Source organism: Mirounga angustirostris, unplaced genomic scaffold (genome assembly GCF_029215605.1).
Source record: "Mirounga angustirostris isolate CCGP_5_RB_7025 unplaced genomic scaffold, mMirAng1.0.hap1 SCAF_6, whole genome shotgun sequence".
In the NCBI taxonomy this organism is placed as follows: Eukaryota; Metazoa; Chordata; class Mammalia; order Carnivora; family Phocidae; genus Mirounga; species Mirounga angustirostris.
Window position 1 is genome coordinate 144,844,834 of NW_026991714.1, and position 15,535 is coordinate 144,860,368.

Genomic DNA, 15,535 nt, shown 5'->3' on the forward strand with positions numbered 1-15,535 from the left:
CTGGTCACAAAGACAAAAGATGGCCCAGACAGGTTTTTTCAGAATTCCTCTGCTACCTAGGTCTTCCGAGGTGCATGTTTAAAGCCGCAGCTATCTTCAGGTGACAACTGGGAATGCAGATTTAGTCTGTTAACGATACCGAAACACCTACGGGAAAGGTGAAAGGCCAGAGACCCAGGCTGTCACCTGGATGTTTGGTTTCCACATTGCAAAAAAAAAAAAAAAAAAAAAGTCTGGACATTTCCAAATAGCTAGGTGTTCGATAACAAGCAGAATAAACAACCAGAAGCTGGATGGAAAGTTTTGCTCTATGTCAAGTCAATGAATACTGTGTCCATGTGATGGCAAATACCCCCAACGCTTCCTTCCACCCATAGCAGGGCCCAGTTTATGGGGAAAGGCAGCAATCCCTTTGAACCCTGGCCTTCACAAAGGCAGCCCATGAACTACAACTCACCGTAAGCCAACTGTCATTAGGATGCACAGAGCCTTACTATCCCATGCCAGACCCCCTTTTCCGGCAGGTTCCCTGGGTCTCTGAGCCAGGCCTCTGGAGGTGTGCACAAATTGAGCTTCCACGTGTCAAGGGCTGTGGCCCTCACTGCTGCTTATCACCACGCAGATGTGGAGGCAAATGCCTGATTAATAACTCCTGAAGTTTGCTTTTCAGGAGGTGTCCAGAGAACGGGGCGAGGCAAGCTCTGATCCCACCTAGCACGCAACTTCAGCAACTCTTTCCCTCCAGTCCGTGAACAGTGCATGGATCTCCCAGGGCAGGGAGGAGAAAATTAGAAAATGCAAGGAAGGCTGTCCTCAGACGCTGCAAGGGGCTGAGAAAGGCACTCTGGGGGCCGACTGACAGCAGGGTCACTGCCTTTCGAATTTCACTCTTTAAAAATCTTATGACCTTCCTCAAAAAGCTGAATGAAGAATCATCAGATGACCCAGCAATCGCACTGCTCAGTTGATACCCAAAGGAACCGCAAGCAAGGACTCAAACAGATACTTGAGCACGCCATGTTCGAAGCTGCTTCATTCACAAGAGCCAAAAGGTGGAAACATCCCAAGGGCCCATCAACAGATGAACGGATACACAAAATGGGGCCTATCCATATAATGGATTATTATCCAGCCCTAAAAAGCAGTAACAACATATCCGAACCCAGAGAGAGGGACAAATATCCTATGATTCCACTTACACGAAGTACCTACAACAGGCAAATGGAGAGACAGAAAGATTAGAGGTTACTAGGGCCTGGAGGAAAGAGGAATGGAGAATTATTACTTAACGGATACACAGTTTCTGTTTGGGGTGATGAAAAATAAATGACAAATTTTATATTCTGTATATTTTACCACAATTTTGAAAAATCCCACGGATCCTATGCCCAACTTTGCTCTCAACAGTATACCTTGGGCTGACTGATACTTACATGTTCTTGGGATGCCCTTACTACCTCCGTGTTTCTGATTTTTCAAGTGTTTTTTTATAAAAACACAGAACCACATTTGAAGAAAGCAGTTTAGTAAGAGCATGAACTTTGGAGGAAAACCACCTGGGTCCAAATGGCGGCTCTGCCACCAAGGAGCCACGTGACAAGTCTCATCTATAAAAGGGGCGAAATAACAGTCCCCCTCTTTGGGCGGCACAGGGGACCCAGGGCAGTGACAAGGGTGAGCAGTCACTGCATGCTGGCTGATGGCCACATACACCTGCTTCCTCATCACAGACAGCCCGACCTGGGATGAAAGCTGAAATGCCTTGGCTGAGAAAGAGCTCAGCAAAATATAAATGTATGAAGAAGGACATTAGTCGTGATTTTTCCAAAGAAACGTACTTTGGGATTAAGCATAACATTTAATCAAAAGTCTCTAATATGACATCTAAGTAACCTGGAAAATGTAAACCTAATGAACCTACCCAGCAAAACCACCAGTTTAGTTGTGATTATGAGAAAACAGGTTTTACCTCATCTTTTCTTGGGCCTGAAACATAACAGGAAACTGACAGTCCAGAGCAGGTGATGCTTCACCCTGCTCAGGGGTCCACAGGAGTTCTCCCCTCTAGGAGGCCTGAGGCCATGTCCTCTTGTGCCCGTCCCCCAGCCAGATGGAGGGGAGTGCTGGATCCTGTGATCTCTCTTGGTTCTTTGGCAGTTACTAAGTGGCATGAAAGGCAGTTTTTAAGAATACTCTTCCCCTCTACGCTTGAGACACTACCTAGGAATGAAGTCGGGAACTGAGGTGGTCTATTAATTACCTCGGTCTTCTTGGTTTCTGCATTAAATGGTAATTACTGTTCAGAGCCCTTTGAAATATCTAGCCTTTTGGTAACCTCGTCCTAAAAAAAAAAAGATCTGTGCATTGTTTAGGATAAAAAAAATGGTTGGTGGTTATGCTACTAAATCACAGTTGGAAGGGATCAGATGTTCAAGACTATCCATTCAAACTTCATTTTAAGGATAGGTGACCTAAAAGAAGAGCTTCAACAACTTGCCCACAGTCAAGACTGATGAAAGAGCCCAGGCAGGAGTACAATTAGGGAGATATAGTTATGCTTCAGGGCAACCTCTATCACCATAAATAATAACATCCACCCAGCCTTTGCCCACATACTAAGAAAAACAATAATATGACTCTTAAATCACCTAAGGAAGGCTCAGCATGAGTTCTTTGATAAATAAGACTGAACAACAGCATATCAAAGAGCTCTCTTGGTCATTTTAATTAAAAGGAGCTTTCTGTCCCATTTCATAATTCTCTTTGATTTTGTTTTGGGTTTTTTCAGGTTCCCTTCGCCCTTCACTGGCCACCATTTCAAAACAAGCTGTAACACAGTGGATGACGGCCAAGGTGCCTGATCCATAAACAGGTAGAAAGAGCTAGACCGACAGCTGAGCTAGGCAGACAGAGCGACCATGGTTTATGGAATGAGATTTATGAAGAAAAAAAAAAAAATCACAGAAATAACACACATTTGTTTGCGGAAACTTTCAGGTCTTGCTTTCTGGAAAAATACATCTTGGAAAACTTGACACTTCGCTTCCTCGTTATATACAGTGGCAAAGGGATGGGAGTCAGGGGAGAGGGACATTTGGACATGGGGCTGTCCGCGTGTCAATGGGGTCTCTGCTTTGGGGGGGATTCCCTCAGGCCGAATGTTGGAGAAGCACCAGTCAGGGGGCTTGGACTCGTGGTGGGGGTGGGGCTGCCAGCCTCTGTGACCACCCAGGACTTCATGACCTGGGGGCCTGGGGTGCGTCTAACACATCATTAGCAAGGCTTATGCTGTAGGTAACTATGTTTTCCCAGGAGATGAGAGATCTCTTTCCCTTTCAAATCCCAGAAGCCCGTGGGGCTCGACGGAATTCCTGAAGGAACCAGTATCCCCCAAATCAACATCCTATACCACAACTGCTGTGAAAACTCCTTACTCAACCCAGGTCGACCACCTTTGCGCTTGATGGACTGACACCCCCACCACACCCCAGGGCACTCAGACATGGCCACGGTCTCTTCTCCAGAGGAAGTCCAACAGGACCAGAAATGTGCACGCCTCACCACCAGCCAGCACACCACCTTCCAAAGGTTCCAATGCTCTCCCCCCTCCTTGATCGTTTTTTTTTTTTTAACAGCAAAATGTACTTTATCTTTTTTCAAGATCTTGTTTTTTAAGGAATCTTTACACTCAATGTGGGCCTCGAACCCACACCCCCAATCAAGCATTACATGCTCTACCGACTGAGCCAACCAGGCACCCCTGTAGCAAAATATACTTCAGAATTTTTGTTCCCATGCACTCAAATCCCCACTCTCTTTCACTCCAGAAATGGCTCCAACATGAAACGACAAAAAATCCTTTGGTCTGTGCCTCCACGCGAACAGGTTAAAGGTACTCTGCGAAAGGTTCCCCCACTTTGCTTTTAGAACCCAGGCGCTCTTCGGTTAGTGGAATGTTGCCCTCGGTGATTAAAACTGAACTGCACCTGCTAAAAATCAAGCAGTATTTCCTCATCAGGCACCCTTAGTCTTCCAGCGCATTTATAATCACTAATTCAGATTTGCAAAAAGCTCCTTACCCATAATAATGATGTTGGTCCTATTTATTTTGAGACCACGAGTTTCTGGAGGCTCATCAACTCTTTTTACTTTTTTCCAAGGCTGTCTTAAATGAGGAAACTCATTAACCACCAGGATCTTGACCACCACTCTTATACTTTGGTTGTATTGAAATGAAATCATTGGAACTGCATCAATTATGTTCCCGGAGAGCATTCGGTGGTTAGAACAATCCCCAGGGCCACAACTGTAGTCGTTTTAACTCCTCCTTTCCAACCAGCACCCACCTAAGGAAATCTTTGTCTTATCAGCCTTTACAAAAAAAGCAAGCCAACCTTCCCATCTCACGGTGCCTGGTGTAAGTACTGACCTCAGAGCAAAGAGACAAAGCACCCTCCTGCCTTCTGCTCCCACCAACAAGCAGGCAAGCAGGAGTCATGGAAGACAGGCCAAGCACGTCTATTTCCACAGCTTCCAAGGCATCCACCTCGCAGCAGATAAACCTCACACCTGTCGCACACGCAAATTGCCCCATGTCCACGCTTAGAAATTCGCTCCTAGGCTTTCCCCGTTGTCCTCCGGGTTTTGGCTTCTGGATATTTTTAAATGTTAACACAAAAGTCAACCATTTTTGTAGAAGAAAACAACCCTTTTAAAGATGAGAATTGGGTAGGGTATTTCAGAAAAGGGCTCCAGGGCACTTTTTTGTAGAGAGGAGGCCCAATGAACCATAGCAGTGATGAGGTCGGGGCTCACGTGCCCTCTCTCAAGTGTCGTCGGGGTGTCGTGGACACAGTTGTAGCAGAAAAGTCCATCTACCAAGAAACCCTCTTTGACCTGGTTCTTCAGAACCTAGGGTCCAGTCTAGAGTGTCCCCCGGCAGGTTGCCCAGATGGCTCCCGCTGATCCCAGGTCTCCTGATGTCCATGCCCTTGGGGAATTCATCTCCTCCCCTAATGATCTGCTGAATAACAGAAAACAGCCAAGGTGGTTAGAGGTCACATCCATGATCAGGTTACCAAAGGCTGTGACTCCTTTCTTCTTCACACGCTACTTCTTTTTGTCTGCTCTCCCTGAGGGGGGCCAGCTACCACACGAAGAGGCCTATGGGGCAAGGAAGTGAGGGCAGCCTCCAGCCCATAGCCAGTGAGGAACTAAGGCCCTCAGCCCAACAACCTGCAAAGAAGTGAGTCTGACAACCCCGGGAATGAGACTGGGATCAGGTCCTTCCCCACAGCTGATCCTACAAATGAGACTCCAGACATAACGGAAATCTTAAGTCCTATAAGAGACCTCGCCATGGAAGGCCCAACTAAGCCACACCTGGAAAACGGTGATAAAAAATGTTGTTTAAAGCTACTGCACCTTGGGGGAATTTGTTACACAGTAATAAGTAACCAATGCACCGACTCACGGACTCATGCTATCCAAAGGGACCAAAGAATGTCATAGTCAAATTCCTTCAGCCTTCCTCACATACTACATTCCTCAAGGCCTCCCCTTCCATACTAAATAATGCAGAGACTCCATGTCTCTCTTCCTGAGACACCCTTCCTTCAAACTCAGCCCAGGTTCCCTTCCTGACCTCTGTTATCCTTAGCCTTCCCAAGAGCCAACATCCTCTCTCCCTGCACACCCACAGGACAACAAGCTCTTCTGACTTTGGCCCACTCAGATCCCGGCTCTCTGGTCTGCCTTCCCTTCTGGACGAGGAAGCCCCGTGAGTTGAGGCTGTGCGCTGTCCAGCCCTCGGAGGGTGCCTGCCCCCAACGATGCTCATCAACATCCGCTGACTGGATGAACAAGAGCCTGAACGGGCATTTACAGGCCTCTTTAGGGAGACGGCTGTCAAGGTCCACCTCCCCCAGAGCGGGGGAGACTACACTTCACCACCTTCTGTGATGGGCTCTCCAGAGCCTTGCAGACAGAGGACAGAGATGGCCTGTCACCATGGAAGCATTCTCTCTTCATAAACACTATTTCATACCCAGCGTCTGAGCCAAGTCCATCCGTACTCACACAACCCTGCTCAAACAGGGCAAGTATACTGACGCTTCTCTGATTCTGCTTCAGTTTTAGTTTTATAGACTATAAAGCATATAGAAAACAGACTCTCAACTTTCTACCCTCCTGTTATAAACTCTTCTCGCATAAAGAACAATGCCAGTGGGGACTGTGCTTTTAAAGTATGTGCGAGTCCAGGAAAACGGTTTTAAAAGATCAACCGTGGAAATGACCGATGAGGGGAACGACGGATTTTTTTTTTTTTAAGATTTTATTTATTTATTTGACAGAGAGAGAGAGAACACAAGTAGGGGGAGTGGGAGAGGGAGAAGCAGGCTTCCCGCAGAGCAGGGAGCCCGACATGGGGCTCGATCCCAGGACCCTGGGATCATGACTTGAGCCAAAGGCAGACGCTTAACCGACTGAGCCACCCAGGCACCCCAACAACAACTGATTTAAAAATATATATATATTTTCCTTCCGGTTCCTGCTACCTTTCAACTACTTAAAAAAGAGATTCATAAAAACATAAGAAAGAGAACATTTTGAAAACTTCATTCTACCTTATAGCCTCCAATGCGATGTTCCTGCTTAAAGTCCTTTCCATTCTTCAGCCACCGCATAGTTGGTGCTGGATTTCCCCCAGCCGGACAGCGAAACTTGACAGTATTGGCCGCAGGGACGGCATGAAGTCGCTTTTCCATCTTTTCTGTGTTGGTCCAGTACGGTGCTCCTGGGGTGGAAAACACGGTTACAATGTACAGAGAAGGAGAGCTTCATTTCCATAACAGGGAAGATAATGTTACTTTGTAAGTGAGCGAGCTGACATTCTCAAAAATCTTTGGGTAATATTTACATTAGGAAAAAAGTTTTCTGAAGTCTAGCAGATGGCCTAGCAGAAGGTCCCTGGAGATGGACTGCTTGTTAGTTTGTGTCTCTTAACAGGGAAAAAGTGTTTGAGGTACCTTCTCTCCCTTGTTCCTAGGGCCAGAATATAAATTCATGGCAAATCACGTTTTCAAATGCTGCTTTATATAAACAGTGACAACCCATACAGTAACTAACAAAATGTTGTTAGTTCTGAGTCCTCCTGTTAGTTGCTGAGTCCTCCAAAATGTATCATTTTAGATCAATCACCACACCTAGCAAATGATCACATACACACACAAGGTGCACTAGAAGCCAAGTCAGTTTAGCCACGGAAGCTGTAAAGAATAATCAATAATATAACTTACCATCCTAAGATGATAAATTATTCAGGGAGGCATCATTAATTTCCCAGTACTTTATATGACAAACCAGAAAGCCCTATCACTAACTATGTTTTAATTTTTTTAATGGAGAAAAGATTTTTCAGCAGTTGTGAATGCCATAATTCTACCACCATGTCTAAACAGGTAAAACTTAACAGGAGGCTATCGATTACATGTTATGTGAAGGTGAGCCCTCTAAATGACCTGCAAAGTCATGGATACAAGTGATTCTTTAAACTCAAGAGAAGAGATAACTTTTTAAATTGCCAAACAAAGGACATTTTATCTAAGTATGAACCACAGCAACGATCCAGAATACCACCGTAAATTCTTCATGCCTGCCAACAGCAGCTAATGAGCACTATTGAGTGAGGGCTTCTTATTTGCCAAACCGAGCTCTAAAAGCTGTTACATGTTTAGCATATTAATCCTGACACCAATCTGATGAAAAGGGCATTATTATAATCCTCGTTCACAGACAAGGAAACTGAGGCACAGAGAAGCTACAAAGCTAGGAAGAAGTGCAGGCAGATTTGAGCCAAGGCAGTCTGATTCCAGAGCCCACTGTCTTTGCCCCTACTCTCCATGGCTGCTGGTAAGAACCAGCTTCTCCAAGGGGTCGAAATCCACACCTTCAACCACTCTGATGTTAAAGACCGGAGTCCAGGACAGCCAGCCCTTGCCAAAGGCACACTGCCTTCTTGATTACTGCCCCAAATTTCCACTCAAATCTTGTATAGCTATTTAACTTTTCACATGTATGTTTCTGTCTTAGCAAACTGGGAGCCAAAATTTCCCTAAAGCATCCATCAACAGGGCCTTGCACCTTCTAGAACATTCTATAACACTGAAATCCTAGAAGACTGATTCATAACTGTGTTTACCGCTGATGAGGGTTAGACTGAGCCGCAGCACCCACATTTCACAAACCAGAGACAAACGGGTCCAGGCAGGGGTTTTGCCTCTGATGTGGATTTATAGGTCTCCTCCTCTATTCTGTGGATGACAGAGCTCGCTCCCGGGGGGGGAGGGGGGCGCTCAACAATCCCCTTAACAGCCAGACTCTCATGGCAGAATGAGGAATTGGAAAAACTGCATTCAAAACACCTACCCTTGTTTGCCTCACCCTTGCTCTTGAAACCGGACTATAAAAGGTGGAGCTGAGATTTCTTAACAAGGGCATGCTGAATCTTCTTTATCCTTGTTTATCTAAGTATCAGTGTAGATGTAGATGGTGTCTACACAATGCCAAGACCGTGCAGGCAAGGCAAAACTGAGGTGGTCATGTGTACCAGAGAAAAGAAAGGCCAGAGCAGGGCCAGGAGGAGAGCCAAGGGAATAAGAACAGGGTTGCATGCTTTCCTCTGAATCCAGTTGTATCTGCAATGAGTAGGCAACTTGGTGGCCATTTGGCTTTGGGTGTCGCATGCCCATAAACACACCCACTCTTTTGAGGGCTCACTGGGGAGTACTTGATTGCTATTCATCACAAGACTCCCAGAGCCTGGCATATACTGGAACAATTTCAATAATCTTTCATTTTAAAAGCTTCTACTTAGAAAAATCCATCCACAGCACAGCCACTAAAAAGAAACCATTAAGAGCACAAAATAAATAATGAGCTTTGTCGCTACACAAAGACTTTTATAAATCTGACCTAAATGAAAAGCATACCTCATGCTGTCAGGTGTCTATAATCATGTCATTTGTTTAAGTAAACACAATGGCCTATTCACATGAATTAGCTAAATAGTAATGTAGTAACTTTGATATAGCATCAATTACAGCTGAGCCGATCCTTTGGAATGTCTTTTCATTTTCGTATAAAAGAAATCAACAGATATGTGCTTACATTCCATTAGGCATGATTTGTACATTCCCTAAAATGTTAAAAAGTTAAGATTTAGTTGAAGGAACTAGGAACGTTGCCAGAGCGAAGCTGTCAGGGAGGCTGTAACCCACACAGGGATCACCCCAGACCATATGAGCCCACACGGTCACGGCCTGTGGCAACGTCACACTGACAGCCAGCACCTTTGTCTTGGCACCTAAGGAATGATTCAAGGACAAGGGTGAAAAGAATTTTGCTGGGATTTCTGGCAGGAAGCCACTTCCCTGGGGTAAAATTTCAATCGTCAAAACTGCACCTATAAAATCTGCTCGTGCAAAATAGATGCACGGCCATGAAGCAGGGTATGGGCACCCAGCTTGTCATCTAAAATCGCAGGGATGGGGCGCCTGGGTGGCTCAGATGGTTAAGGGTCTGCCTTCGGCTCAGGTCATGATCCCAGGGTCCTGGGATCGTGTCCCGCATCGAGCTCCCTGCCAGGCGGGGAGCCTGCTTCTCCCTCTGCCTCTGCCTCGCTCTCTCTCTCTCATGAATAAATAAATTAAAAAAAAAAAATTTAAAATCGCAGGGATGCCAGGTGGGCGGGGCACTGTAAAATCTAATCAACAGAGTAGAAACCGATCGCCTACACGCCTACACGGCTACCCCTCGAAACCTACATCTGCAACACTCTGTTTTCCTGAATACCTGTAGATAGTGACTCGACAGAAAAGCCACTGAGCCAAGTTTTCCAGGTTGTCTGTGTGGCAGTGGTGGGCCACCCCAACGCTCTGCCCAGTCCCACTCACATCACACAGGACAGCACACTTCTGTGACCAGACTTTCCCTGAAGATTTTGGCTCATGAATTTTTTTAATGCGCATGATGCTCGAGGGGAGGAATTTTTATTTTATAATGGCTCCTCCTGAAATAACCTAGTTTTATGTGGAGACTGAAAGGTCTAGAAAAATAATGAGACTATAGGACTAGCCCTAGCTGCACTTTCTTCCTCGGTGGCCTCATGTCCTCCGCGAACTTTGTATTCGATATTTCCTGCCAAATTTGCAGTCTGGACACACGGAAATGCCAGCACTACCACCAAGAACAACAACACAGCTGGTGAGAGACCAGGACCAGGCTCCTCTTTTAATACCGTGGGTTAACTTTCACTTGCAGAAGGAACTCACCTAACAAATTAATGATTTACAAAAGCAAGATGGCCCTTGCACATAGTAGGTGTTCAGTACAAACCTTTCCTCAACAACTTTATAAAAAATGAAACCTGCAGGCCAAGGCTACATCACATTTCAAAGAAGTCTCTGAGCATCTACTTAATGGATCCTCCCTGGCATAATCTTAGGGATGTAGGAGGAGTGAGTTTAAAGTCAATCCACAGAAAAGGAATGGTGATAGAAATCTCGGATGGCGTGAAGAAATGAATTCTACTAAATCAGAGGTAAGCAAGCTGACCTATAGGATGGGTGGGTCCCTTCTGCTCTGATATTCTCAGATCTTCTGATGTAACGTGTAGCAAAAGAATGATGCTCTCTTAGTCATTAAATACTAACACTGGGCTTAAAGGAACAGTAAAACCCAGGCAAAAAATAAATAAGTAAAATCCCGTCAAGGAATACTATACCTACTCAATATCATTTTCTACACTGAAACAGTTATTGTATATTAGTGAAAATGCTAATAAAATTTTACTTTAATATAGCAGTATTCTCTTAAGATGTGCTGGTTAAACAGAGATGTATAACCCCACAAAAACTTCCCTCAACGTTCCTTCAACCTACCACCTCCATCCCACAGTGAATATTCATCACATTCCTTTGCTAGGCCTCCTCTTTGTCATTTACGTATTTCCATCAGCAGGGTGTCTCCATACTGAGATGTATCCCTTTCAATGTCTGCTGACCAGTAAGAGTAGAGCATCTGAAGGGTACAGCTTGAGTTGCCTTCAGCCCATGGAGTAGGCACTCAAGTGTTTATTGGATGGATGGATGGATGGATGGATGGGTGGATGGATGGATGGATGGATGGATAGATGGACGGATGGACAGAGAGATGGACAAATGTACCAGATGGACAACTGCTAAAAGCTTGAGCTATAAAATGAGGGAGTTGAACTGAATGTTCTGGTATGGTAAGGTCCCTCCACGTCCTAACATTCTGTCCAGGTATTCTAGGCAGATACTGATTTTGTCAACACATGGTAGGATTAAAGGGTTTCTTTTGACCATGCAATCAAAAACATGGGCTGCCCCTACAGAAGCCCTTACATGCCCCAGTATGTGTCTCAACATGGACATCTAAGGTCTATGGTCTCCTCTCTTTCTGAAATCAAAAAGAGAATACAGCCCAGCGGTTTAAAGGAAAAACATGGAATCATATTACCACTGTACCAATAAGCCTCAGTCACCATCTGGTCCAATGGCAGATGTGATCAATGTCACCCAGAAAGGTCAAGTGATCTGATCAAGGTTGCATGGTCAAGGCCAGGCTGAGGGAAGACCCAGGCCTCCAGCTCCCTGGGCAATGCTCTTTCAACCACTCCAGGCTGCCCTTTGAACTCTCCCATGGTAATTAAGTCAAAAGTTCAAGATTTATGTGAGCTGTGAACCCTGATGACTGCCAACTGTATTTTTATTGATGCAAAAATAAAAAAACACAGCCTGTTTCAGCTCCTAGATTAAGTCTCACAAACTCCCTAAAGCCCCACTAAGGCCTCTGTCTTAAGTCTATAATTAGGGTCTTTAAAAATATCACTAATCAGGACATTTGAATGCTTTGACCCTGACTGGGGTGGGGGTGGGAGGATGTCTCTGAGCTCCACCCCCATCCTTCCAGTAGACTGAGGTTCATCTGTTTTCAGTTTTGCATAAATTAAGAGAAAACAAATCTAACAAAATACAGCGATGTGAGTGCGTGCATGATTATGGGGGCGGCGGGCTTTATATGAGAATCTCATTAAAAACAACAACTTGCTGACCAGTGAGGCATTTGATAAGAAACACATTAAAACAAACCAGGCAAGTGACTCTCATTTGAAATGCCTGAGTCCACTGGGAGACCAGCTGCCCCGTGGGAGGTTCCTAGGATCTGCCTTCAAAAGAAAACCCTCCACTTATTCATTATGCTGGCTGACCACAGGGGAGGCCAAGAAAGAGATCATTCAATCCAACCTTCCAGACAGAACACCATCCCTGGCTTTTGTGATAAAACACCCAAACCAATTTAGGATGAGGTTTTCATTACGAAGGAATGTCAAAAAAATTCAGGAAGCCTGTGTGCTTTGGGTTTATTATTATTATTACTATTATTTTTAATTCCTGGAAACTGCCACACAACATTTACCAACTTAGATATAATCTCTACTAAGTAAAAATCCCAATTAGACCAAAGGTGACGGTAAACTGTTATTATCAGCGGGTTAATCAACAAAAGGAGTATGGAATCTCAGGCCAAGTTCCTTCATTTTCCCTAGCCAGTTCCAAAAACTTGCCTTTCTCCCTGACACAGAGTATGGGTACGTGCAGGTCTCAACAGGAATGAAATCAAAATAGAAAACAGCCTTGTCTCTCTCTTCACTCAAGAGAAAGAACCACACCAGGAGCAAAAATCTTGACAAAGCTGCCTTGCTATGATTATCCCTCTAGTTCAGCAGTTAACCTGAACTTTGTCAATCATGATCTTCCCGAGAACTAAGTCTCAAGCTTTTCAGAAATATTAATCACTTAAACACAAGCTTGAGGTAATAAAAATCACTCGAGGAAAAAAAAAAAATGAACATGCATGTCTACTTATTAGTTGCCAGATGACCCATTAAGACACATGTACCTAGGGGAGGCAAGGACTAATTAAGTTACACTTTCCCTGCTGAAGTAGAAACTCTGAACCTTTCAAAACCCTCAACCTGGATGCATTTCAAAAATCAGCATTTGAAATCGCAATTTTCTGTCCCAGAAAGTCTGTTTCACTAAAGGGCATATGTAAGCAGCATTATTTCCTGGCAGCCAGGCTTGTAATGACATCACAGGATTGTTCCGCTCAGGGAAACGTCTAGCGCTGGTAAGGTGTGAGGTCATCAGCTAGTCAGCTGCTAAAATATGACCTGAGAATGCCCTTCACATCTGTGAGGGAAGAACCTGACTTAAAAGGCAAGAGAAAAGTCAGGTCAATCAAACCAGCCCATTGCACAGATTTTCAAAGCATGTGCAACAGGATGTGAATGAATGCTGTATTTTAAAGAGGGTCTTATGGTCAGTAAGTTTGGAAAACCCTGGGAAAGGCCAAAATTAAACAGATGTTTTACCACTGAACACTGCAGGGTTGTAGTATGCTGACTGACGGACACTTTAAGTTTGAGAAAAGGGTCCTAGGAGGAGGTATTTTTCAAATTCATTTCAAAATACAACTCCTCCTTGGCACAGAATTATTCTGGACTGGGGTTCCAAAGGGATATACTTTGGGAAACACCAGCTTATTCTCTTAAAGCACAGACCAGACCTGAGCATTACCGCTTGTCATGAGACCCATAAAAGATGTACAGGAGGACTGTAATTTCACAGAATACTCCCTCAACATCCAGGCTAGTCCTTGCCTCCCAAAGTGGTCTACCCGGAAAGGCGGGTCTGAGACACGATGCGACACGGCCCATGACGTCAGAGAACAGAACATAGAACTTTCAAAATCGAGCCACTCAATCTGCTTGCGTGAGCGAGGAAATCTCTACAGGGGAGCCCACTTTTGAGCTGAGCCGGGTCTTGTACGATGGTGTGAGAGTTAAAGTCAACCCTGAATACTGTGAAACATCCCTGTAAAAAAATCAGATCAGACGTACTTCCACGGCCAAACTTCAACAATCTTGCCTTAATTTTGGGCTTATTTTTGCCCTTGTTTTTGCCTGCCATGCTTTTTGTACTCCGTACAAAATTTAAGAACACTACCAGGCAGATAAGCGTGCCTTCTTATAGCTAACCACCAAATCAGATAAACAAAAATCTAGCATACCAGCAGAGAAAATGACCTGCAATATATTTTTCAAGCCATCGGCTACAGAACTAACATCTACCAACCCAAAAAGAAAAAAAAAAAAACTTCAGACAAGCCCAGAAATGTGACTGTCAGCAGAAGATCACTGGAGCATCATTTGTTAACTTCACCGAAGAGGAACTTTCAAACACCCCCCAGTGGCATTTCCAGACAATCAGAAGGCACCAGAGGAATCAATCTGGACACATGGGTGTTTTCCAGGTGGCTGAAAATGCATGGAATTCGGTGCTTCTATAATTTTCCCTATTAATCAGGTCAGGCATTTGACACTGGAGGTGGCAAAAAATTGTTTTAATGGCAACATCCCCTTCCCCGCCTTGCCAATTACCCTGGCCATGGCATTCCTCTGTCCACACAGGCCACAGCTGCTTAATCTCCACTGCCCCAGGCTGCACCTGTGAATCAGACCAGCCTAATCACACTAACAGATGGCAGAGGCCAAGTAGCCAGCTAAGAACTGCTATCACTTTAAATCGCATCTAATGTTTCACAGGCACCAAACAGAGGCAGTTCCCGACAGCAGTATCTCCCTGGTACAGCTAACACCAGCCCTTAATCACTGCAGAGCACCCATCGTGGGGCAGACTTGGTGTCATTCGAGAGCTAATCACAAAGAACCCTGGTCCCAGGGTGAAGGTATGGCATTCATTAAATGCGCTCCACTCCCTGGCCCGTCCGCACAGGCACTGGGAAGAGGGACTAGTGTTCAGGAGGAAAACCTGGAGGTCCGTGGCAGGTAGTCCTTCCCAATCGCCAGAAAGAGGTTCAGTTCACTCGGTCTACTTGTTACATAACCTATACCTTGCTGTTACATTGTACTGCTTCCCAAGTATTCCTGGCAACATGCTATGAGACTTGGTTCAGCAGGACAATGAAGCTTGCAGACATGTCAACACAACCCAGCTGCCGCCGGAGTCTGAGATCCCACGTGGGGGCACCACTTGAGGGCTGTAAACAACACTGCACCCCCTTCGTCACCCTGGGGACTGGGAGAGGGGCGCTGTGATTCAACATGCAACAGGCCTACAAGTGAATGGCAGTTTTGCCTTTTGCTCACTGAATCATGAATTTCCGATCAATAACACAGGAATAATACCTTTCTCTACCTTATGGGGCTTGGGGGGGGGGGGGCAGGCATTGCCTGAGCCAGCAACCAGCACGGAGCTTGCCCAAAGCAGGCCCTCCAAAGCACGGTCTTTTATTGCCTCCTCTGCTAGAGCCAAAGAACTAATAATAGGGAATGAGTGATGTCTTCTGATGTACCAGGGTTTTGTTATTAAATAGTAATAACAACTTTGTTAGAAGGTTGGTACGAATCACAGAAGACAGTTTCACT

The 15,535-nt window shown here is 45.1% G+C and overlaps 1 protein-coding gene across 8 annotated transcripts in view; it reads right to left on the reverse strand.

Annotated features, from left to right (window-relative positions):
* FGFR2 (fibroblast growth factor receptor 2) overlaps positions 1 to 15,535 on the reverse strand; it is a 101,332-nt gene that overhangs the window by 56,984 nt on the left and 28,813 nt on the right. For all 8 annotated transcript variants that reach the window (XM_064595350.1, XM_064595348.1, XM_064595347.1 and 5 more), the window contains one exon: positions 6,627 to 6,796. In XM_064595350.1, coding sequence (XP_064451420.1) covers positions 6,627 to 6,796 — 170 coding nt within the window. The remainder of the gene's footprint in view (positions 1 to 6,626; positions 6,797 to 15,535) is intronic.